Source organism: Varroa jacobsoni, unplaced genomic scaffold (assembly GCF_002532875.2).
Source record: "Varroa jacobsoni isolate VJ856 unplaced genomic scaffold, vjacob_1.0 scaffold_653, whole genome shotgun sequence".
NCBI lineage: Eukaryota > Metazoa > Arthropoda > Arachnida > Mesostigmata > Varroidae > Varroa > Varroa jacobsoni.
The window spans coordinates 96,534-122,354 of record NW_019213555.1 but is presented as its reverse complement, the minus strand read 5'-3'; the positions used below and the strand labels follow the sequence as shown (position 1 = coordinate 122,354).

General features: G+C 43.8%; 1 protein-coding gene across 3 annotated transcripts in view; it reads right to left on the bottom strand.

The window, feature by feature from the left end:
* LOC111262335 (uncharacterized) overlaps positions 1 to 25,821 on the bottom strand; it is an 82,095-nt gene that overhangs the window by 13,854 nt on the left and 42,420 nt on the right. For all 3 annotated transcript variants that reach the window (XM_022836486.2, XM_022836490.2, XM_022836487.2), the window contains 5 exons: positions 18,245 to 18,340; positions 13,583 to 13,942; positions 5,988 to 6,241; positions 5,464 to 5,821; positions 4,057 to 4,506 (listed from right to left, as the gene is read on the bottom strand). In XM_022836486.2, the coding sequence (XP_022692221.1) occupies positions 4,057 to 4,506; positions 5,464 to 5,821; positions 5,988 to 6,241; positions 13,583 to 13,942; positions 18,245 to 18,340 (1,518 nt within the window). The remainder of the gene's footprint in view (positions 1 to 4,056; positions 4,507 to 5,463; positions 5,822 to 5,987; positions 6,242 to 13,582; positions 13,943 to 18,244; positions 18,341 to 25,821) is intronic.

The following is a 25,821-nucleotide window of genomic DNA, read 5'->3' as shown; positions in this document are numbered from 1 at the left end:
TGCTCAGTGTCGCTGTCAGGTCTGAAACAACAACTCTCAACGATTTAGTTATGAATGCAGTGCTTAAACAATACGTTCATATCTAGCGTCAGACGCATCTATCGGGCCTGACCTTGGACGAACGCCTCGGCATCTGCTGATTTAACGGCTGATTGGCAGATAGATATTTGTCATCTCCCTATTTGAGTTCAGCTGGTTTGCATTCGTCTACAACTGTATGATTGCCCACCCAGACTGCGAACTTCATATCGCTAGACGAGTTTACATGATGTTGCCGTCTGCAGTGGAATATGATAACCGTATACAGAGAGCAACAATAACGACGATACATATTAAGTACAATCCAGTACAGTTTCCTCCCCTAAAAAAATGATGGCATGATAGTAGATCTAACGCGAGCTGGACCTGTCTGTTCTTGACAAGAGGACGTACGTCCGACAACTTCAGAATTAAAAACACAGAATCATCAGTCTAAACGGATCAGATACATTTCTCGCTCGCCCGTCAGACGAACGACGTGTGTTTGTATGATCACATCATTTGAACGGCTTCAATACCACATTGACATTTAAAGTTAGACATAGTGCCATTCTTTGTAATGGCATTGTTATTTTAATACGGCAACATCACTAGCGATGCCAGGCTTCTAACAGCCATATTATTCGTTAGTGCCCACATCTAATCAGCTTGCAAGTAACTCGGAAGCTGCACACCTATAAAGCCCAAAAAATGGGTGGCTAGCGAGGAATAAGAATATGAGCATGAAACACCCGGCTGATGACACTGACCTATAGAGCTGTCCAGTATTCCAGTAGAAAGTGTTAAGCTTTGAATTTTGTTTACCTCTCCACGTCGCATTCATGCTCTATGATTCATATGACCAGCTTACTAGTAGTACAACAGCTATGGCCAAAATTTCTCTGCGTTAGATTCATCTTCCCAATTGCGCCTTATGTGTTCAGTTTGTGCATGCTGTTGTTTCTGTTATGCGTATGGTCCGTTTCTGTCTGTGTTGATGAAGGACTACTGCAACGGCTACAGGAGGCTTCAAGGTAAGGCAAGGAGCGGCAACGTAGCTTGAAGTGTCATAGGGCGGTCTACCAAGCAACAAATAGGACAACGAATCGTCAAATGCGCGCCAATACCTTCGCTGTCACCGAGTCCGTTATTGTTGCCGTACTGTCCGTTGCTACTATTTCCGCAATTGCTATTGCGTCGCACCTACGTATGTCCACGTACCATAAAAGAGATACTAGGTCCATGAACCGACCGAGCCCTCTATCCTTTGTCGATGAACAGATTACCATTAAAATAATCTGCCATAAATCTGCCATAACAGACGCATCGGCAGTAACGATGACCACGACGACGACGAACGCAGCACTACACGTAGGAAGCAGCGCTAATAACTCACGATTCTCCACTTCTGGGTTAAATAGTGGGCGATAATAGGGTGCCGCCAGCGACGGCAAGACAAAGTCATATATCATATACTGGCCGTAGCTAAAAATCCGCGCTATCCGTATATCTGGTGCATGATGCATATGTATTAACAGTATGCAGTTTTTCCTTCTATAATTAGAGCGTTATTGTTCATATATCTTAATATATAAAATAGTATGCTAAGCTAACTATGCGCTATTATAATCGATGGTTCTGTGCGATTTTTTGCTGGTAATATACACTATGAAAAACTTCTGTAGCTTCTGAGCGAGAAATTGCGCCAAGTTTTTATTTTTGTGCCCCTCTGCTGCATGAAAAAGTAACCTTACTAATAGGGTAACCGAAAAAAAGTGGTTTGAGAATGTAATCTTCAGGCTCTACGGCGGATGTATGACAATTTGCCACCGAACTTTTCCCCCAATTTTCGCCAAGGTATATGCCTGAAGATACCTAAAAAGTTTCCTAAAGATATCTGCAGTGTAGCATTGCCATGGTATAAAATGGCGCCATTTCTGTTCACTACTTACGATCAATATTTTTTCACTGATTTGTCGTAATATTGTTAACCGTTGACAGTAGAGGTTCGTACAAATAGTTTTGCTGCATAATGCACGATTTTCTTCCAATCCCACCAGATGAATAGTATCATCCACTTGGGCGTCCATTGGGCTTTGTCACAGACAGAGCGTCTCGTCGTACTGACCATGTTCTTTTTCGTGATTGTCGCATGTGGTCCACGTTTCTAGTCACCTTGAAAACCACCAGCCTCTTCAGAAAAAGCTCCCTCTAACAGCTTAGTAAGTAACGTATGTTCCTGCTTATCCTACAGACACGTTTTTGGTCTAGGCTCAAGTCTGGACATAGGCAGACGGTTCGTTTCGTGCTGGGGGCCTGCCAACCGTGTAAAATTTGAAACACTTAGCGTCTTTAAAGATGAGTCGAAACCGAATAAATCCCTTTGCATTATTTGTGTGGCATCCAAATACCGAAATTATTATGTTGACCTAGCCTTTTCAAATGATTCAGAATCATTCGGCGGTGGATGTTCAGCCTCTAGGCAATGTCACAGCTACTTTGGATCGTTTCTGATCAACTTTCACAGTAACTTGACTGACTTCCCTTTTGTGCATCGGCTGAACACTATTAAGAGCATTTTTACTGGAGAAATTTCCAGAACGCAGGCGACGGAATCATCTTTGGGCCACTTCTTCCGATAACGCATCTTGAGCATATAGCGTACGACATTTTTATGGGCCTGGCCAGCATTTGGCTTCCGTAGTAATGCAAATAGAGCGGTTAAAACTTATATCAAAAACTGACAGCAATGAAACGATCGTCAAAATAAATTGGTACACTCTAACTTGACCCATATATATATATATATATATATATATATATATATGCATTCGTACTAACCTGAGTCATACTCAGTTCTTCAAACGTCTATGCTAAATTAGCTCTGACAATATCTTTTTATATTTTCTCAAGATGTTGTAGCCCATAGCGTCCACCTAAACATGGCCCTTGTAGCCATCAGGGTCATCACATAAAAGAACTCAATGCAGTGACCTTCATCTAGAGATCAGTTTACTCTTGAAAGTCTAACTTTTGGATATATTCGAAAAGCGAACCGATTACTTAGCTTCTTCATCACTCAACAGAGGTTCGAAAAGCTCACTCGTTACAATTGGGTCGAAGAAGAAAAAGAAACGTCTTCGAACGAGAAGAAAACGGCTGGCCGATACAGTCCCCATTTTATATAACCTCACTATACGCGATACATCGTTCAAGAGTGCGTCTACCCTCGCTGTCGATTTCGGGTTTGTGTGAATGAATTTAAGTATGCCTATGATGATGAAGTTAAAATAGTCTATGTAAGGAGAATACAAAGGTCGAACAGCTCGTACAAGACATTGTTATTATCAAAACACTTGCTAGGACTAGTCTCTGTGGTACATTGAAGAAAATCAAGCGAGTGACTATTTCGGTATAAACGCTTTGCGTCACGATTAGAAGAACGAAGTGCGTGATGGTTTTTCTATCGGTAAAACGATAGAATTTATCTGTTCGAGTAGTTAATCGTTAAACTACTACAGCGCACATGAGCGAGCCAGTGGCGACACCAAGCGTCTCCTATTGACACCGCAAATAATCACCACAGAACATGATCTCTATGCGGCAAGAATTACCTTTACTACTATAAAGTTCTATTAATAGCGTAACGTCAACCAACACAATACGCCTCTTCGGTCGTAACGGCTGCCGCAAATGACCAACGCCAATCAATTATCGAACAGAAATTACTAGAATTGATGCAAACGGGGATCGTAACCGAGACACCGGATGTCGATAGCCAATGAACGCTATTATTTACAATATTTCCTCAAACCTATAGAACGTTCAGACTATGGTGAGTAGGGATTAAGAAGTCTAGGAGACAGTCCACGAGCAGGGGGTCTGTTGACACATCGTCATAGCGCACATGATATCAATAGCCGCAACATAACCGTAATAGTTTTCAGTATACCTAGCTACACGTGACCTTTTCTATCTATTCAATAATCTATTCGTTCATGCGAAACTTGTGACATTATCCTGAATATGGCTACTCACCTCTGGCTGCGTAGACGGAAGAAGGCTCTGCGCGGCCATTGGGAAGGATGCCGCTGACGGTGGCGGCGGCGGCGGCTGCTGAAGAAGACTGCCTTGAGGCGGCAGTTTATACAGGAGACTGTTGTTGTTATTATGATTTGGCGAGGAACCCGCAAGGGGTCCAGGAGGACCGGCGACCCCTGAGCTCGGGGTCATCCCGCCGGGTGTTAACAAAGGACTGGGCACAGATATGAGTGCAGAGCCGGCGCCTCCTGATGGGATGCTGCTGTTGGCCGTCGTTGTCGGTTTACTGAGATCTACGGCCACCATGTCGTCACTCTCTCCCGAACCTGCTATTGCCCCTGGGGTAGTGTTCATTGGTGAACCCCCGTCGGATGAAGTATGACCACTTCGAGCACTTGGCGGTGGAGATTGGGTGCCCATACACAACGTCTGGCTTGTTTGGAACCACTAATGAACAGATGGCAAAACTAGTTAGCCGAAAATGATCGACAGTCGAGATACAATGAGCTCATAGAAATAATTAAAAGGAAATGACACCATAGTGATATTTTTAATGCGCAAATTAAGCCGAACCAAAAGTCTCGAATAGAAATAATTGGCTGCCTGCTACAGAGCTGCCTGCTCGTTCGAGTAGTCTGACACAGGCAAAGTATAGTACTGCGAACTATCAGTAATTGCCAGGCGATACCAGATAGTAACCATTTTCAGCTCAAGGAAACGCTCCCAGATTTGATTTTGTCGCTCCGGTAACTAGTAGAATGTTGAATGGAATCGCGCGTTGCGTTAAGGAAGCTTAAATTAAGGTAAGGAAGCTTAAGCACAAAACCTTACTCGTCGGTCGAGCGTATTGCACCTAAGAATATATGGATCGATTTTATCTAATTTTATAAGTTAGAGGCGAGCACTAAATATGAGCAGCGCCCATGTAAAATAGCCTACAAATCGAACCTTAACCTTATCTCACTATTTTAGCAGGGAATTCTTTTACTTTATTTGATGCTCGCGTAATCGAGTCCATGTTCGATCAACTACATGCAACAGTTTTCCTTGTCCTTTTTAAACCTTAAGCAACTATTACACCTTGGTCGTATATAATTAGTCTCTTCTTCTGAAATGACCAACCCAGTGGTGGATACGGGGAAAGAATTGCGTATCACCTCTGGGGGTTTTTCTTCGTTAGCTGTCCTTGAATGCGAGAAATGCGCCTCTTCTGTTTGCCTACTGCTATCTATTTGGAGATAGATAAACTTCAAACAAATTCTACCAGATTGTGTAAGTGGAACGATGCTGAATTGGTCAGCTAAGTTAGGAAGCGAAATAAAGCGTCTAGTCATACCGAAACATAGTAGTCATTTAACATCGCATTGCGCTTTTCTATTTTTTTTTTCTGTTGCCGTTGCTTACCGGAGGTATCACTGGCCCCCCCCCACCATGGGGTTGATGCTGAAGCATTGCTACTTTCGGCGATCGAACGGGCGGTGTGCTATCATCGAGTAGTCCGGCCGGACTGTGTGAACCCGAACGGGGGGTCGATCTGCCCCCGCCACCAACTAGCTGGTGCATCGCCTGCGGCGTCAACGGCGTCCGCGGGGTGCATGGGGTAAGCGGGTCAGGTGTTTTCGGCGTCGGCGAAATGATCACTGAAACGGGCGCGGGCGCGGCGCTATCCTCCCACCAGGGGGGCTGCCGAAGTCGTAGGACGGCTCGTGAAACCCACACGATGCAGAAGCATCCGCCACCCTCGTCCGTCGTAGTCACACTCCTGAAGAAGAATAAGCAGCATCAGCACCAGCATAAATTAGATTCATACGAGAAGAACAATGCAGAACAAATGGCATAATTCAGAACGTATTCGTCTACAGATACGTGAAGCAGTGTGAAAAAAAATCGCGGTAAATTGACGCTTTGATGAAGGCATAATTACTTACCCTGGCTGTAAGCCCTGGCCGTAAATTTGGATGAGGTCTGTGTCGACCCGTACAGCATATTGCGTAGGCTTTGCTCGCACCGCTTGTAGCACGCCCTCAACATAGAAAGGCTGATCAGGTGCCAGGCGTACACAGACCGGCGTACCGATGGCACCAAGATGAATGGGTGATGGCGAGTGGTCAGATAATACAGGACACGCGGCCGCTGAGAACACGTTGCAGACGACCATATCACGCCGCTCCTCACTATCCAACTATAAAAGAGAACAACAAAATTATATATATATATATATATATAAGCAAACAGCGAATGGCTAACGTGGCTATATTTCACATACTTTTTTCAATCGTAGGTAAAAAGGATGTACCTTGATAATCCAAACCACTGCAAATGACACCTTGCGCCTATTCCTCAGCCCGTCTGATTTTTCGTCTGCTAGGCCTCATATACCGTTGGGAAGATCTTTTACTTTTATCGACTTATTATATGTCATAGTTTCGTGCGGATCATAAAATTCTATGTTGAGTTCACATACTGAACATTAGGCTATTGGATGAAAGGAGCAGTATATCCAAACTCAAAATAGGATAGGTGCAGGCTGTACGACCTAAAAAGTCATACAGACAATACCTAGAAGAAGCCGTATTATCAACCTGAATAAAAGATCAAATTGTTTCGATCTTCCAGGTATTGTCTTAAGCCGCTTAAAGCAAGTTCATGCAGAAACGTAATAATTAAATAAGCCTATATATTTTAGTTATAAATTTCTCGCGAAAAAATCAACGCGAAACAAGTGTGACGGGTTTTCTTGCAGCACCCTTATGTCGCCAAAGGTCGGTGTGGCAAATTTAGCAGTCAAGCTTGTAGTCAAGCTTCAGGTAGAATCGTATGGCTCGAACGAAACGGCAACAATAGCCCAACATACTGTATCCAAACATCACAGCTGTTCAACAATATATTAATACTCAAGCTCCAGCAAACGAAAGAATGTTTTTCATCTTTAACGTCGATACAACCGGCCAGAAGTGAGATTACCCGGTGATCAGTAAAAATGCGTTTCCTATTTATTCAGCAAATCCTTGACTTTGAGTCCTTTCGAAAGTCAGGCACGCGAAAAATGTATCTCACACATACGCTCATACCCAGGCCACTCCGAGAGTCAGCGGCTATTAGTTTCGTTGCCATCATGGGGACAGGCGCGCTGCTCCTAAAAGGCAATGCGACCATCCGGCGTCAATGAGCGCGCACCTATTCAGGCAGATTTTCATGTTACAGCGCGATGCAAATGCAAAACTATACTCTAATTTAAACACGCGCATCGAATGAGAACGTGGTGCACTCGGCCTTTGCCTAGAAGTCCGTCAACAACTGTAGAAATTGATCCATGTCGACGTTGTTCATACATAGGCTGACGAAGATCGTATATACAATCTTCATACACGAAAAAACGACACTTCCAAAAAAACTGCGGCTTACAAGCACTTGGTATATAGTATAAATTAGAAGTCATTGCTAGACTACATCTAATATTTATTTGATCTTGTAGATGCCTATCAGATGGTTACTAACTTTAGAACCTGTTGAGGAAACTAGAAACTAGAAAAGAAAAAAAAAGTTCTTGTCGGCACGCTGTGTGTCCCGTAAAGCCGGCATTGCCGAATAAACATAACTTCGTGAATCATGACATGTCTATTGTTAATTTTGTTTTGTTCATTATTGAGCTAGACACTCGACAATGATACAATGAAACGAAATCAATATTGGCGTAATGCCCATAACGTTCTTTTTGCCATGACGCATTTGTTTAGTACTTTGTCCTATACTGGACCGCCTAATTAAAAGAGACTTGTCAGACAATCTGTCAGCGAACGATAGATTCCGAAAATCCTGCTATCGACAACAAAGGAAGTTGTTGTCGTAAAAATGACTATTTTTTAAGTGCATAGAAGTGACTTCATTTGAGGTCTAATGTAAAAGATGCCACCTTATGTAACAAGTCTAATTTATTCGTATTTGTGAAGACTTGCTTTGGTTGTAAAGAGCGTCAATTGAAAGTCAAAATCAATTGAAAATCACATAGCAACAACTTACTGAATTATAGTTTAAGAAAATAATCAGGCCGTGTTCTTCTTCACATAAATTGTCTGTGCTTGACCTTGGATCTTCATAGATTTCAGTTTAGTGAATTTGTTACATCCAAGCTTAATCGAATCGACACGGCGAGCTGCTTAGGCTGAAAACAGGAACGAAACTCTGCCCTCTATAGGTCTTCCTATAGGTCCTGGGATACAAACACACATCTGTTTTCTCATTTCAGACACTTTATAGATATACAGTTATAAAAATGACATAATATAATTCATAACACATAGTCGTATGCGGCAAACAGTTGAAACTGACACTTGAATTGCTCTTTTATGCAGGGCCCACCTATTTTATTAAGGAAAATAATTTTCCAATGTCTTGGAGCGTCGTTCGATAGCAATCAATATAGACGCTGTCAGTGGACAATTGTAATTAACGAGTGTCCCCTGAAACAAAAATGAGCAGGGATTACTCTTTCAAAAAAAAAATGTAATTCGTTGTTTTTTGCTCAGACTGCAGTAATTTACAACGTACTTGCGAAAATCTTTGAAAAGCCTCGATTACGACCTATACCGGACCGGTACGACCAGGATACGCGATCAGCACCCAACCAGTGATCCTTGCAATAATAACCGCAGTTGTATCCGTAAAAAACAAGTTTAAGAAGAAACTGGTTCTCGGCAAGGCGCTGTATTATCTGTACGTACGGATAGAAGAGGTTAAATGGCTTCTGCTAGAATGCCTAAAGGGTGTGCCGGACGTAAGATTCGAAACCTTAATCTTTAGGTGATAGCAGCTCTGGGGAATCAGCCATCCAGCCAGCTGACCAGTATAATCATCGTGATACAGTGTTGCCGCATCAGGGCTGCAGAACTCCGATATTTCAATAAAAAAGTTGTTCAACGAAGGAGGACGATGCGAGTTATTACCGTCGCTGTGATATATACGAAAACTGACTGCGAGATCGCGGTGCCTAGCAGCTTGAATTGACTTTTGGCTGGTCGAACGGCCCAGTAAGGCGCCGTTGCTAAGATGACTATCTGGCCTATTCACACACGACTCGACTTTAGATATCCAGCTAAACGAGACACGTCCCATTGCTCAGTGAGACTGACCTTGATCATGAAGTATTTGCTAAAAAAAATGATAAAATCAATTTATTGTCCAACCAATCCGAAAGGAGACACTTTTCATGCCTAAACAAACAAGTTAATTGTACTAATTGGTGACACAGGGGTAACTTTGCCATCGATTTTTTACGCGGTACTGATAATAGCCATTAATAATAGTTTAAAGGAAAAACGTGTCTTCGCCGCTTCATATTTTACTAAAAACGAGGCTGATACACAATGAAAACAATGATAGGTTCAATTATTTGAAAGCCTGCTTTGATTGTCTGGTAACATAACCTAGCCCGATGCTCCAATCGAAGACAGTGCACGACACCAACTTTACCCGGCCAAATGTAAACATATGAAGTCTGATATGTAATCTATAATGCAGCATAATCCTATGCAAGTACTACTAGCAACGTGATAATGGTGACAGAAATAATCAGCACCTTCGCAGTCTGAGGGATACGCAAACAATGAACCAAAAGATTACAAATTTCCAGTGCTATCCAGTCGCGGAAGAGCAGATCCCTTTTCCCGAAGAAAATAGGAGACAAACCTGTTTTTAAAGAGAATGTCTGCAGTGGCAGCAGTAGTAGCGATGACCACAACTAGCAGAACTTCCAACCAGGATATAATAGGTATCCTGAATGAACGTAGTAGTCATGCAATTGAGTGGTAAAATTTTCGACCTGCTTGTTGATCATTCCCTGCTCGTTGGCCGTGTGTTCCCTCGTTAACAAAGACGTCTGTACTCCAAAGGGCACCACAAGCTAAGAGTCACTCATAGGACAGCGGAAGGGAACCCAAAATGTTTGCACTATTAAGTGACTCTAGTCTCGTCTCTGTTACTAGTCATCATCATATAACTAAAACTAACTGGTTGGTACTTTGCAGTGGCCGATTTGTCCAGGCGTTTAGATACAAAGTGCGTTGACGCTGTCACAGTTTACCGGCACAGCTGCATGGGTTTCGCTGTTTTGATTAAAGAAAAGTGACCCACCGACGGTTGCTAAAGCGAAGCTACATGGAGAAACACTTGACATTTGATCATACTGAAACCATCTGTCACAAAGCACTGACCAGATCCCAGAGTCACTAGTACGTACGCGTCTTGAATATGATGAGCGCTGCTTCCTTATTCATATTACATCTACCTACTAAGGACGAGCGAGTCCTTGCGAAGAGAAATAGATATGGGATTGGCAACGCCTGCCAGGGTTTTATACAGTGATAGAGAATTCCACGCCAATATGGAATGGAATAGCAGTATAGAACCTTTCAAGTAGTCTGTAACAGGCTTTACTCATTGTTGGCCAACGATTTGCAGTATCTACAATAACGAAATCAGGATATCCAACAACGGACGAAGGGTCAAAACGTGTTGGCGCGTGGGTGCTGTTGCCACCATAATCGCTAACGTGGTCATTGCCATTACTTAATATAATGATTAACAATCGAATTTCTCCGTTTCGTCGATGTGATAATACGCTGATATGCTACTTAAATAGTCCTTATACGGACAGCGGATACCTGTGCGTGCGCGCGTGCACTCGACGGCTTCCAAAGCCATATGCATGATATTACATGCACAAGTACCGAGATCGGCTGTCAAACAAAAGAGCAATTGGAGCAGCTGGAGTTTATCACCTATCTGATTTGCCTTGCTCCTTTGTTTCGCCGTTTCTATTGAGGTTATCTTCTACACTTCCCGTCGTTAGTGTGTCGTTATGTCCAGCCGGTGTCAACGACAATAAATTAACCGAATGATTAATAATAACAAACAACGGGTACACTTCAAGCCCTTGTTCGGCTTTTCTCTTTTTACTTCAATATATGCAAGAGTCCATTAAAAGAATAGCGACCGACGCAATCAGTACGAGACTACGATGGCAGGTTGCTGCAACAGCTTAACGGAAGCAACGATAATTGCCGTTAAAACGCTAACAGTAGCGACTGTAGCATCACTACTCCAAGTAATATGCTCTGCAGAAGCTATCTTAAAGCGTTCTTCCTTAATATGCCCACAGATGTGTTTTTTGTGTTTTCAATACAGTCACTGAAGGTGTGCCACGGCAACAAAGGTGCTTACGAATCTGCCCGTTGCCGTCGTCACCATGACGACGGGCACCGCTGCAGAATACCACTGCGACGGCAGTTGAGTGCTGCTATGGCACCATAGCGGCGATAGCCAAAGCAGCGGCGGTCGCAGCGGTTCTGATGACGTATGAAATTATTCTCGAACGCTTCTGGGCCTGGGGATGGATGGATGGACCAGTGGAGCGATTGCTTGCCAGCTACCGTTACCGTTCCGAATTTTACGTTCGGTCTGCGTTGGTTAAACACTTCTTTAAATCAGCTGCTACTAGTAGAGCTAACCTCAACCTAAGTGGGGTGCACGCGCGTGCGTCCGCTTTGTTTCTCTGAAAGACTGCAGTCTACGCAGTTGCTGTTTTCTGTAGACAGACAACAATAAGCAGCAGCAGCAGCACTACCCGCAGCTTTTTTACCTGTTCTGCTATTGCGTTGCTTGCTCTCTGTGCCTTTGCATATCCTGCGTTCAACCAACGAAGTAAGTACATACAGTGTGTAAGCGATTCGCCAGCCAGCGTCAGTGCACGCGTGCGCTCAGTTGTCTGCTTTTCCAAAAAGCGTTAGGCCCGGCCGTGGCCACAGTGGCCATCGTTGTCGTCGTGACACCTGAACGTGAGTGCTGTGCTGAGCGCACAGGCTGCCAGCACCATCAGCGCTAGCTTCATCAGCAACAACAGCAGCTTTTTAGTGAGAGTGACATTGTTCGCAGCAGCAATAGTAGCTTCAAAGATGGCATCGGCTGCACTGTTGGCTTCCGTAATAGAAAGCGAACAAGCAAGTATGTAACGGCCACAGCAGCAGCGGCAGTAGTAGCGAGAGCCTACGGTCAGACAAATAGGCGGATACGGCCTTACCTCGAGCCCTGTAGCACGGCACAACATAAGCAACAGCACCAGCAACAACAGCAGCAGCAGCAGCAGCTGTAGGACACTGCTTAAGAAATTGCTGTGGGCTGGCAACATTCGGTTAGAGATCACAGTACGGAAAATATATGATTCGTTAGGCCGGCCCGGAGTATGCCATGGAAGGCGAATTATTTTGATGCCTTACGGTGTGTCAGCAGGCCAGCCATCGCGCTTTGAGTAGTATTCACTTAGTTCTTTGCATAAGTGAGACCACTATTCAACTGACGATCTCCAACATCGCCTACAATAGTTCTGCTTGCTCACTCAGCCAGGTTGTTTCAACTTGGCAACTTTTTTCGCATAATGTTTATCATGCTACTTGTAAATAGATGCTTTATATAACGACGGCTGTTATAACAGGGTCGTTGCGGCGTACGGTGACACAGGGCTCTGAACTTCGAATGCCACCGAAAGCGGTAGGAAGCAGTGAATTTTCATAGTGCAACGAAAACAGGACCCAATATCACATCAGCAATCGATGCGGCAAGAACGTGACAGCAAATCGTGGAGGCAGGACACGACTGTCAGTGAAGGGTGAAGAAACTATAATTGAAAAATGGAGTTTAATTTGAAAATGGATATGAACTTGTATTAATGCTATTTTATAATCGACGAATATCGTTATTAACTATTAGGTACAAATATACACGCAGGAAAAACCGTAAAAAACACCGACATGTGCAAATTTTGCGATTTTTTTTTAAATTCCAAAAGCAAAACAAAGCTTACGTACCGTGGAATAAAATTGAAAGGGTGTGCCGGTGCGTCCACAATAAATAATAAACTATAATACATCTTTACAAGTCATTATTCAATTTTTTTTTTTAAAAAACTAATTGCCTCTCATTTTACCACAAAGTGCCTGTCACTAATTAATTCTCGTACGATTCCGCTGGATACATCATCCAATATGTATAGAGTCTGTGTATGTATGCGTCTGCACGTGTTTACACAGCCAACGACCACGAATCACCGACATCAAAACCGATGTTCCACGTAGACAAATGGCTACCGTTATCGCTTGTAGTGTTTCTCTCAGTTCCGTTTTTGCCATTGTAAATCAAAGTTATCGACGAGATAAACTAGATTCGGGATACAATAACAATTTGAATACTGCGACGAACGGATAGAGTACTTTCGCTCCGACGTCCTATCCCGTCTGTGTTGTTTTTTTTTTTTTTAATAACAGCAGCCTTCGTGACTCAGCTGTTGTGACACGTATGTGAGCGTCACGCACGACATCGATTACGATCCGGCGCTTGCTAGGTTCGTCAATGATGCTTTGAACAGTGAAGTGTATCTCTCTGTAAATCCGCAGTATGGTAATGAAGAGTAGGTTGATTGCTCATGTCTGATTATAACATATTACGCTACACTGCAATACAAACTAAGACATACCTGTACAATGAGATCGGAGGGCGTATTGGTGACTTCCTTGATGGTAGCAGGGAAGTATCTTCTTGAATCGTCTTTTTTGACAAGAACCCGGTGCCCTCGCCAGTCGGCCAGGTTCACCTCGGCAGCGTCCGACAGTCCTTCCATTTCAAGGCCCACGCTGCTGCCTCCCATTCCTGGCACACTTAATGCCGAAGGCAGGGGTGACGTTGCTAGACCCATGGGAGGATGGAGCGCTGACGGTGATCCGCCATGATCTGCTGCTAGAAGGTCAATTCCCGATTGGGGTACACCCAAACCTCCCGACTCGCCAGCGGCTCCCACTGGCGATGGGAATTTCCGCTTTTTCGGCAACATGCACACCTAGAAGAAAAGATAGAAGCTTGTAAGACAACGACTTCAAAATGCTAATCCAACAACACTTTGAAGCGAGTAAAAGTGATCTAACGTCGGCGCAATAAATAAACAAGCGAATGTTGTTCTTATATAAAAGTGTGTTAAGTAAGGGCATACGAAAAAATGCTACAACAAACACATCGTACTCAAAGCAAGCGGTGCGAGAGAAGGCGATACGGCTGAGTGAAGCGTCTCCGTAAATTCGCTAAATATCTAATATAAATTAGAGTGATCGTTATCTACGAGACAAATTTTGATTGATATTAATAGAAAGGACTTCGACAGCGACCGCAGTCGATAGCCCTGGTTGACATTGCCTGTGTCCACAAGTTGTCCACAAATTTTATACTGACTATGCTCATATATATCTCTAATCTACTGAACGACAGGGTGTCAGCGTTCGAAGGCCTATTTTGCACTGACTATCATAGACTACATGTATATGGGTAGATAGTTTTATCTTTCGAGTAGGTACTTCTCTTTTGCCAAAGGTAGCCGCTATACCATGATTTAACCTATGGATCAAGACCAACAGCTAGGTATTTTGCGTACGACATACTCTTGCTTTGACATCGTAACGGCCGATTCTCGGACAACTATAGGCTCCCAGGACTGGCCTGTCGAAGTTTTCTGTCTAAAGCTAATTAAAAGCGACACGTGAAATTTGATTGATTTTTTGCGTCTTCGTGGCTTTCGCAAATAATAGACACATGCAGAAATTACCTATTCAGTGTTGCAGACGCAATAGACGCATCAATAACTGCTAGCCTTTTGCAGTACTAGCTATCAAAGCAACTTGTAGCGACTGGGCGCCCGTATAGATATCCCACATCAACTAGACTAGAGCAGTAGCTTTCCATGCTGTACATAGCGAATTTTCGACATTATCGGCCTCTGACAAATCGCTACTGATAGCGAGGCATTGTCTAATAGGGGATCTTTGCGCTTTCACGCGATCGAAACAGGCACAACGATCAGAATCGCTCCATATTCTAGTACCTTTCATAATGTCGAAAAGGCTAGATACGTCAGGTATGCCAAAATAGATATTCAGTAATCGAAGACGGCCAATAGAGGAAGTAAGTTTTCGCAGAATTATGTTATCGCTTAATAATGTTTAGAATATTACGATCTGACATTTGAGCCTTCGTCCAGTGACCGCTTTCAACAATATTTGGTAACTGTTCGACGATCTCACATCTGTGTGGGCTTCTGGGTATGCCCGCGTACAGGAAAGCCTTGTATCGACGATAGCAGAATATGCGCTCTCTTCAAAAACTCTTAAACTCCGATGTTACGGAAGACATCGTTTTTCCTTTTTTCGCATTTGCCTTTATCATATCAAAATAAAATCAGACTTCAGCTTTAATGCGCCGTCAAGGATGTTTGTTTTCACTGCAACAATGGCTTAGCTGATCTTATGGCTAGTTTTTACACTTGTCAAGAAGAACAGTTTGCGCTTGAATGAGCCCAATGGAAAATCAAATGATGGATCAATCTATACGACAGCTGAAAAATATACAAACATTTCAACTTTATTGCTCGGTGCGGATTAGTTAAAAAAAAAAAAAGTGACAGAAATATAAGTGTGTTACATTGTAACTGTTACGTCTTTCTCTTCCGCGTCTCGATGCACGTAGGTCTAACTTCGACTCGACTTCAGTCTCGATCCATCTTCTAGCAGCTAATGAAGCGCATGCTATTTTTGACAAATCGTCATTATTTTTTGTTTTCTTCAAACAACGCTTCAGCTAGTTCTTCGCTCTGACCTGAGCGTTGTGTCAGCTCTAAGAACAACCGTATTCGTCTTTTGAAACGTATTCAAGAACATCGTCGTACAATAGTTAACAAACATCATCGCTATACTTCGCGTTTGACTAATAACAAAACGTAGAGCTGCTTTAATAATTTATATAGTATTACAGTAACCCCTTCGTATGCTTATAGTCAAGGGTATGCCCAGCTACGCTAGAACATAGTTATCCATATATTAATGTTTAACTGCTTTCTATCGTTACTGTAGGCACTCGTAGATGGTTACCCAGTTTTGCTGGATGTGCGCGATAGGCTACAGCTAGTAGACAGCCGTTTGTTCTTGGCCTGGGCCTGATTGATAACAGACACTCAGCACTACGAGCAAAGGCGTATGTATCTTGTTCAGTAGCGTCTATATTATATGTTAGATTCGAAGATGAGTAAGCTTAAACAGGACCACCTATGCGGCGGCGGCGGCGGCGGCGGTGGTTAATATCTAAGCGTGCCTGCGCGTATTTTTCCCGCCATTGAATTAATATATACGTTACATATTAATATTTAGCTGTATACAAAACATCATCGACAAGGTAAATCTCGCTCTATATCCAAGCATGACCACGTTAACAATGTTGGATACGACATCGAGATCAAATCGCTTTAGTCGACACGTACATACATAACCTTCGCGAATACTGCCCCTTGGATTACCAGCACTACTGACCACAACTCTGACTATCATATGGCCCTTTTGGACAAAAACGAGCTATTAGCGGTTGCTGTGAGCTGCGACGGCACCGTCTTGCTGACAAAAACAGCCATAGTTTTCAAATTGTACAGGATAGCGCAAGGTCATCAGGAAAGATTATCCGACAAATTGGCAAAGCCTACAACCGACGGCCAACAGAAATGGTGACCCTAAAAGATCATAAAATATCGCCATTCACGTAGGCTACAAGTCGCCGGCCTGTAACTGCAATTGGTCTAGCTAGCGGGTGCCTTTATCGTTATTTAGCGTGTGACACTGAAACGGAAATCACCCGTCGTAGCAATACGACGACGGTACCTCTAAGCTGGCGAGATATCTTCGAAGCAAAAAAGTACTACTAATGTATTCTGCTTGAAAAATCGCATTTCTAAAGAAATGCGTTGAAGTAGCCTACGTTTTCTGGAAAATGTTGTTTGGCGAGATTACCAACGAAACAGCGGAATATCTTTCATAAAGAATTTCGATCGTATAATAATCGCGATACACGCTTATTCTACTACTATTTAACATATGCGGTGTACCTCGACAAATAGTTACAATTTTTGTTCAATCGGTTAGTATAAGACGATCCTGAACTTGTAAGAGAAGCCATTGGCAAGGAGTTCGGGATAAATTGACAGGCACCTTGTGCGACTCCGCTGGGAGCAAATCAGTTTTTCTCGAACAGAGTTACACGGACATCATGGCCGAGGCAGGTCATTTGTATTCGAAACCTGACGAAGATAGGCTATGGTCTGATCCTCGCGTAGAACATTCTTTCACTGAAATTATAAGCTCTACTGACTGTCCGACATCGACGGCCTACGTTTTCTTGCGGCCTCCGTAGTATTCAAGGAAGACTATCGTGAGACAAAATGGAAAATCCACAATAAAGGGTAGATTGAAAAGGCTTGAAAGCTCGTTAAAACGACAAAAAGAAAAGCCATTTCTTATGCTCCTGGAACTTCACTGCGGAAGTTAGAGGCCGTTCACAATGACAGAGCACCTCTCACAAGTTGGATCGTCTGCATGAGCTTTAACGGTCAGCCGTTTTGAGGCGTTTGACCTCTCTTGACAGCTTAAGTCTTCTAGACCTCTAAATTTTCGGGACTTTATTTAAATAATTTTATTTGCCGTTGGTATATTTGATATTATACATCAGTATGGGTCTATTCAAGATTACTAGCGAAATTTCTCCACGACTTAAGAATCCTTGAAAATGATTTGGGAATGGATGGGGACCCGAATGGCAATTACATTGAGTGAACACGTCTGTAGGGTATACCCCTGTCGACACCTGTAGAACGATGTATCCAGATTAAATGAAGCTGGTAAGTAAAAATATTTCCAATTATCCGGACAAATCTCTACATGGGCTGGCCATAAGGGTGCCCGACCAAAGCATACATTCATGCGAGACTACGTCCCCTGATCATGGCACGTACGTTTTCATCAGTAAACCTTGATACCTATTAATTTCCTCATACAAATAAGCTAAGAACATTTTATACAATGTACATGCAACCGGAGTATTCAATCTTTGTCAGGTGTCAATACTTTATATCATCGATTTCTGACGTGTTATCATTTATCGGTCAGCATGTCGCTAAAACAACCCTCCAACTCCGATAGTCCAAAATGGTCAACAGTTATTTTTTATTCCACTAACTCTGTCGTACCAAACAGTCCAAACACTTATCGCAGATCTATTATAATTACATTATTGAGTTAAACTAGCGCTGCCAGAAGTAGCGAAAAAAAGCAATTACCGATTTCTCCTCGTCAGTGGTTTGGGGGTTTGTAGGATTGAAGAGGGCCCCAGTTTGCCCCACCTGGGAGGGCACTTGCGCCACCTGCGTTGTCAGCTGCAAATATACAAGCAATACAGATTCTGTTAGAATAAAAACGGTCCATAAACCAACCACAGTAATAAAATTGTACTTCTGCGACGATACACTTTTCTATTGCCTTAAAAAGTGTAAAAATCATGCACATACAACTAAGGATCAATAGGGCTCACTCAGATAGCAAACATCTTTGCCAACCATGCTCGACTGAAGCAATGAATTATCCTTTTTCCCATTAAGCTTCGTACGGCTGCGTCACATCCATGTAAACAGGAATACTGCTACCGTTTTTCGTTGGAGGAAAAAGATTAAAAACAAAAGAATAACTATTTGTCGGAAGCCGATATGCCACACTGAGCCAGTGACTTCAGAGGCACCACAGACACACACGCACACCCGTCACTAATATTACCTAGATGTTTTTGCGCGGCGCAATATCGCAATCGACATCTTCTTTTACATGAGAGATCTGTAACAAACTCGAGTTTATCGTCAACGCTTATATCTATGCGTGTGCATTACCTCACAAACTAAAGCTTCTAATTGTATGTCGCAACGATCTGAACAACACGTACAGCCATACCTCGGCGCCTGTTTAGCGGGAATTCTGAAATTTTCTGCATGACATGTGTATGACGTTGGCTAAAGTGCCGATTTTAATATCCTCTAGACGGCCGACAGGCATGCAGGTTTTCCAGGCGCAAAACGAGGTTTAATCATGTCATTGCAGGCGCAATTGTTACGCCTGACGAACACCACTCAGAGCACATGGCACGGGTTTACTTGTTCGCTAATCTGCTTCTTAGATCTTGTTATTTGTTTCTGTTATGAATTGTCGTACAACAGTACGCTGCTGTGACGGTATCCCACTTTGCCCCCGACGATATCACAAATGAATCTTCTATAAGCGGCCGTAATCGGCGCCGGTTCGCGGTCAGCACCTTCGTCCTGCCGCTAGTGAACTCAGCCCCTTTATTTTGATTCAACTGGACAGCAATGCCACCCGAACGACGTTAAGCAAATTTCAATTCGATTAAATGTCTGTCGCTAACAAACAGTTTCTATGACATCAGTGATTCAACAGATAGCCGCCGGTGGAACGGTACCATAAAGCGGACCGTTGTATAAAATTCATCAGAATAATTGAGACAGCGACCCATAGCGTTCCCCAACTGCACGCACCTATTCTAGACCACACTTTAACCGTAACGGCGTAACGCTTTCGATACGTCTTTTTTTAAAAACCATACCTTGTTTTTATATAAAAATTATACTTCCGCGTCAACAACAACAACGATAGCACTAGCAGTAAGAGCTACGATAGTAACAAAACCAGAATATACATGATACAACGTACAAATACGCAAGTAATACTAGAAGCGATCGTGGCGCCTATTAGCGTCAAAAGGCGTCAGACTTGTTCGACCAGTTCCGAATACTCCTGAGCGTGCTCGTGCATTCGGTGTCGAAATGGAATCTTTCCGCAGACAGCCCGCCGTAGCGGCGACGCAATATAACTGGCAGTAACGTTACAAAAAAACAACTGTTCGCCAGATAAGTTTAGTCATCACAAGGTAACAACATTAAATTCGCTGGTCGGTCACTGCTGCTGTTGTTGGCATGTTGCGATTGCGAATGTTTACAGAACGAAAGAGCACGGCTATCTGCAGCACGCCGACAACGACAACGACAAACAGTAGTAACAGCAGCAGCAGCAGAGGAAGAAGCAGCTGATCGGCAGCGGGATAAGTGATACTTCATTTTCATGAATAGCAAATATTCATGCGGCCTGTATGTACATGTACAGTCGGCGAGATATCTACCCGTAATCTACCGTACAGTCGGACTCGGATACGACGCATCGATGAGCGAGCATCGGTGCGTAGATGTCTTTAACTACCGTGCACACCGGCGGTGTTCGAACGGCAGCAGTGAGCTATGTATAAAAGCAAGGGAAAACTTGTCATTACAGCATTACTATAATCGATGCTTTCGTACGATGTGTTGTATATTTGCGTTCATTGGTCACTCTCACTGGCTACGCCCTAATGCACGTTGTTGTCGTTGCTAGCGGTGTACGTGGTGGCCCAGAAAGGTTGCTTAAGCAGCAATCGTCGAAGCTGCTGCAGTTGAAATTACTCGTCTTGGAGTTAACCGCTGTGGCTAGGCGTACGTGCACAGCGAAGGGCCCCGTCGGCTTGCTTCAGCATAGAGATGTCGCTAGATAATGACTAAGCGAACAGGATCGAGGCTTCACCTTGACCCTGAGTTCGGCACGAGACCCATTTTCGATAGGCATTTTGGCACGCTCACACACAGTCCCGAACGAATTGGAAACATCTACATGACCAATTAATGAATGCGCTACTTCTAAGAAGAAAAAAACGCAACATCTCAAAATTATTTATCCAGCGAGAGGGGCGCTGAGAAGAACGAAGCCGATTATAACAAAAACCTTCATTAAGGAATCGTGTAAAACAATTTGACATGTCGCATCGATTGATTCTGCACGTATTGTAGTGTTACACACTAGTCAGACGGTCATGCATCTATAGAGTCAACTTATATTATAGATTTCCTATGCCCTATAACGAAGGCCATAGCCACCGTGTGCTCAAGACAACCACGCCAGTAACAACTGTCAGTCGAACAGAATTATGCAATAAACATTCAATGATTTATGCCCCTGCACAAGTCATTTACTGTGTCTATTTTTTTTTGCTCCCGTAACGGTTCTACTCACATGCAGATGAATTCGGGGTTTATAAGATATGTTATGCAGATACTTTAATCTATACCATTCTATGCATAGAAGAAACGATTGAGTCACTTCAGTGACCTGAACACATAAACATAGCCCTCGATCCGTCACATCTCTTATTAATATGAGTTTAAGCATAACTAATATTTTCGTGCCGTCTCAGTTTAAATCGTTCGCAGGCGGAAACTCCGCAGAGCGTGTATAGATCACCCTGTTTTCTGAGAAACAACAGCTATTTTAACAGTTACAATGCTGTCATCGGCTGAATTGATCCGACAGCACGAAACCACATAGCTGAAAGCATCCGATCGCTCGGACGTACCACGCACCTACGAATCCTATTTAGCCCTTGCCGTTCAGGGCAGAAATCCTTGCAACTGACCACAGACAGCAAAAGAATATCAACCTTCGTTCAAAAATGTACGTGCCATATCTATAGTCGCTTCTCTTCTTTCTACCCGCAGATCAGCCCGATATGAGCGTGAAAACCCGGTGCATGAGTATGCGTCTCTAACCGTACAATACATGTCACCTGTGTTTGAAAACAGTTTTGCCTTTAGAATAGAAACGTCATTCTTGTTGGAGGCTAACCGTCCTTGTATTTGTCACGCAAACAGAGCGGCTCTCCTACACGCTTGCCGTCATATAGTATTTGGCCGACTAGTGATCGTCTAACCGCGCTCACGATATCTGGCGGCGAGGCTGTTCTGTAGACTAGCCCCATCTTGGAGTCACCCCCGCATACTATAGCCCCCCAACTTCCCTCTACAGCCCCATCTGGCCTCTGCATTAGCTTCAACAGTAGCAGCGATAGTTATTGCGGCGCGCTGTTTGGTATCATATGATTCTGCGCCATGCACAAACCAATCACGACGCAACCCGTGGCGACGCGTGAAGAAGATGCGGCACAAATAATGCAACTATGTAAGTAAACCGGCTATGGCGAGGCCTTGCTGCCTACTGAGTAACGCGAAGTCAAATCGAACCGAACCCCCTGTCCTGTCTTTAGCACACACCCCTTCCTTCTAATCTCTGTTCCGTTTATCCAGTTCGCTTGAAGTGGGTCTCTCTCTGTCTACGCGTACAGCTGTTTGTTGTCGTGCTACGTGCTCGTGTCGGAACGCTTGCGGCGATCGTCGGATGAACGAGACGTCGATGAGCAAAGACAAACGCCTGCGGCAAAATCAACTGTGACAGACAGCAACAGCCGCATCAAAACAGCTAGGGCCCATTCACTCTGAGTCGTCGTCGTCGAGAAAACGAGGAATCGCTAACGATGGCGCTACGGCAGCGCAGAACTGAACAAAGCGAACTAAGAACCACCAGCGCCGTTGTCGTCGCTGCAGTGTTGCCTCGTTAATAATTACAACAACTAAACAGTTAGCTAGCCGGAAATACTAAACAATAAAAACAACATCAACGAAAAGTGCGGCGAGCGCCATGACCGTTGCTATACGGAGTGGCCAGAGGCGGGCAGTCAGGGAAACCGGGCAGGGGGGCATAAAAGAGATTGCTTATACTCCTGCTGCAACATACAAGGAAAACAAGTGGTAGCAGTTAGCAATCTAGCAACAAGAGGAATAATAGCTGAAGGCTAAAAAAGAAGACACGAACTTTTCCGAAGAACGCCACCATAACATGCATTGACGTCACTGCATCGGCGTACACGCAGTGCTTACTATTATTATTATATGATCACTATTTACAATGGTTACTGTTGGCGTTATCGCTCGCGGCTGTGGCTGTCGTTCTGGCCACTGCACTTACCACAGGTGTTAACGTCGCTTGGTAACTAGCGGGCACAACCCGATTTGAAATTCTCCGAAGCGCGTCGCTGTTGCTATAGCCGAAACGGCTACGCTTAACACAGAGTATTCCCATCAGTCGCCGTCGTTGGACTACGACTGAACTTCTAGCTCGAAGCTGCCATGGCACCGGGTGAGACGTATGGGCTGACATAGCTTGTTTAGAACGGTAGGCGCTTGTTTGCCGAAGTGCGGCCAGTAGAAAGTGCTCTCTCCGCCAGCAAAAGGAAAGAAGTACAGTCTTTGGCTATTGCGACGATAGCGCTGGTCGCTCTGCTTAAAATACTGAGATTTCACGCGAACGCAAGCTGAAAATTGCTACTTGCTTCTAGGGTACACTATATCGTCTTTGTATTTATTCGTTGGTACAGTTTATCCTTCTTCTGTACGTCGCTAACAGGTAGGTCTGGTAAATGCCAACATGAAAAGAGTCATATTCGTTTGTGATGTTGTTGTTTTTATTATCGGTACGGCGGGGCCACGAATTAGGCACATTGTACTTTGAATAACATCGGAGTGAGTGGTTCTGTGGACGGATAGCTTGTTTCTGGCGTTGTCGTATAAGTAAAACTAATCCGTTATCGTAACCGTATATAATCCATGTATGACATATTCCCCCGCGGATGATTTAAATCACCAGCTGTATGTCACTACCGATGAGCAGCGACCTATAATCAGTGCGTCATGAACGAGCTAGGCCCCGTCAGTCCTATCCAACAAATCCCTCGGCAGAAGAATGCGTTATGTAATGACGTTATACAAATTCCGCACTTTCGCATTACGATCGTTTTTGGGCGCCAATGCTTACCATGGTCATGGTGGTCAGTGGTAGCAGTTAACAAGATCCATCGACCGATACATTCTGCGAGAAACACAGTGAGTCAACTAAGTTAAGCTAGTTAGGTGGTCTGTGTCTTCCTTCAGATCCTACAGACATAGCTCAAGGCTGCTGCTTTATCGATTCGATATACCGACTTGAGCCCGCGTGTGTATCTGTTTGTGCATGGGGATTTTTGTTACCGTTCATGTCTATAACGGTAGACTGTGATTAACCACAATAATGTCGAGCTATGACGATACATGGGCAAAATATTACCATCTACTATAGTTAGTCACAGTCTTGCAGCCGCTTCGCTGCGAGGCCACCTCGCTACCTACAGAAACAACATGGTCGGAACGGTACAAAAGGACGGGCAATTCGACAACAACCTGAATATCAGTTAATATTACCCACCCTGTACGTTTAGCAAATTGTCGTACCATCAAAACTATTATTTGCACAAAGGAACTTGCCTTTTTTGCTGTTTCCGGATGGCGCTATTCACTTTAGACCCACACCAAGTTCGCCCTGTATCCATAAACCATAAGAACAAAATCGTTTTTAAATATTGGTGTTTGCTGCCTGTTTGTTGTGCTCCACGATACACATCCAGGATTCGCTCGACAACGAGAATAGATTTGAAATAAATGGATCAACAATAATCGGATTATTTGGAAAGACTATGATATAGTAAGCAATCCGTGAACAAACCTAGTCACCGCTTATTGAAGCGCTTATCATTTACAAGCACGATGAGCGTGCTTGCTTCATTCTCTTTAGACAACAGGCCTAGCCCATGCCCTCGGCATACACGATCATTTGCGGCTGTTAAATTCATACTACTGACAATGTCAAGATCACTGTGATTAGGTCTTGATCAACCCCTGCACGCCGGCGTGTGATTAGATAAGTCTATCCTTTTCAAGTTCTAACGGTTTAGGCCTGCAGCCAGCTCGTGGGCTGCATCATCATCATTTTCGTTAGGTCACGGGTGACATAATGTAGGAGGGTGACAACATTCTCGCATGGTCCGCGCTTACCCACCTTTCACGAGGCGATAACGACCATTGGCGTACACGCTACTACATCTAGCTGCTTATAATACACACGCCTTGATACAGACACCGAAAGCATCAGGATACTACCGCAGGCTATGGCTACCTGTACTGTAAACAGCAATGCATCGACTGGACGTCGGCCAGGTTAGCCGCTGAGGGTCTCGTCCAACTTTCCGCGTAGCCTTCTTCAACGACTCCGATATTTGGCAAACGATTCAGTTGAGGTGGAACGGACAACTTATACGTTGGATAATAATCCTTAGCTACCGGCGGACAGCGTCTATGAATTAACGTTGCTGATAGTGAACAATCTTCTATTATGTTTTCTTCTGAAAGGAAAGACAGACGGCGTTCATGGACTGCTTCCCCCAGTAAACCGTTGTATTATGGGGTTGAAACGTTTCTGATTAGTCGACGCCTAAACGGTTACGTGGCGTTTCTTGTATGGCTGTTCACAAATACTGACTCAACGTCACCAGTCAGACTAATCTGCTGTGGAAAATGTATAATGCCAATGCTGTGCAGTCCTTACAAGACCATATAGATCTGGGTTTATACTATCTCTACGCGTGATTGATTCATTCTTATATGCACTAACCGCCTATGTTGGCCTATGTATAACCTCTTTGAGGCAAATCGTAACATAAAAATGAAAATTAAATCTGCGTTTTGTGTGCACGTTCCTTGCTAGTTGCACACAGGCATATAGACATCGAAGGCATATTCCGGCCACTGAAGTGGATATTCATCAAGCAACAAACGATTTCTGTAGCCGGGGCAACTCGGCCGAAGTCACAATACGCTACTCATCTGACATCATTAACGTTTGTATCTAGAGATCAACAAATTTCATCGAAACAAAATAGCTATTGATGCAGCTGGTCACCGTTTAGTGAAATCCATTTACTGCGTCGCTATAGATGCGTAAACATATTTGATTTCATGAAGCTGTCGCCCGGGCATTTCGGATAACCCAGCGAACCCATAATGCGCGCAGCGACGTAAGGACGAAAGGGCAGAATGCTAAAAATGAATAATAATATTTTTATTATTGT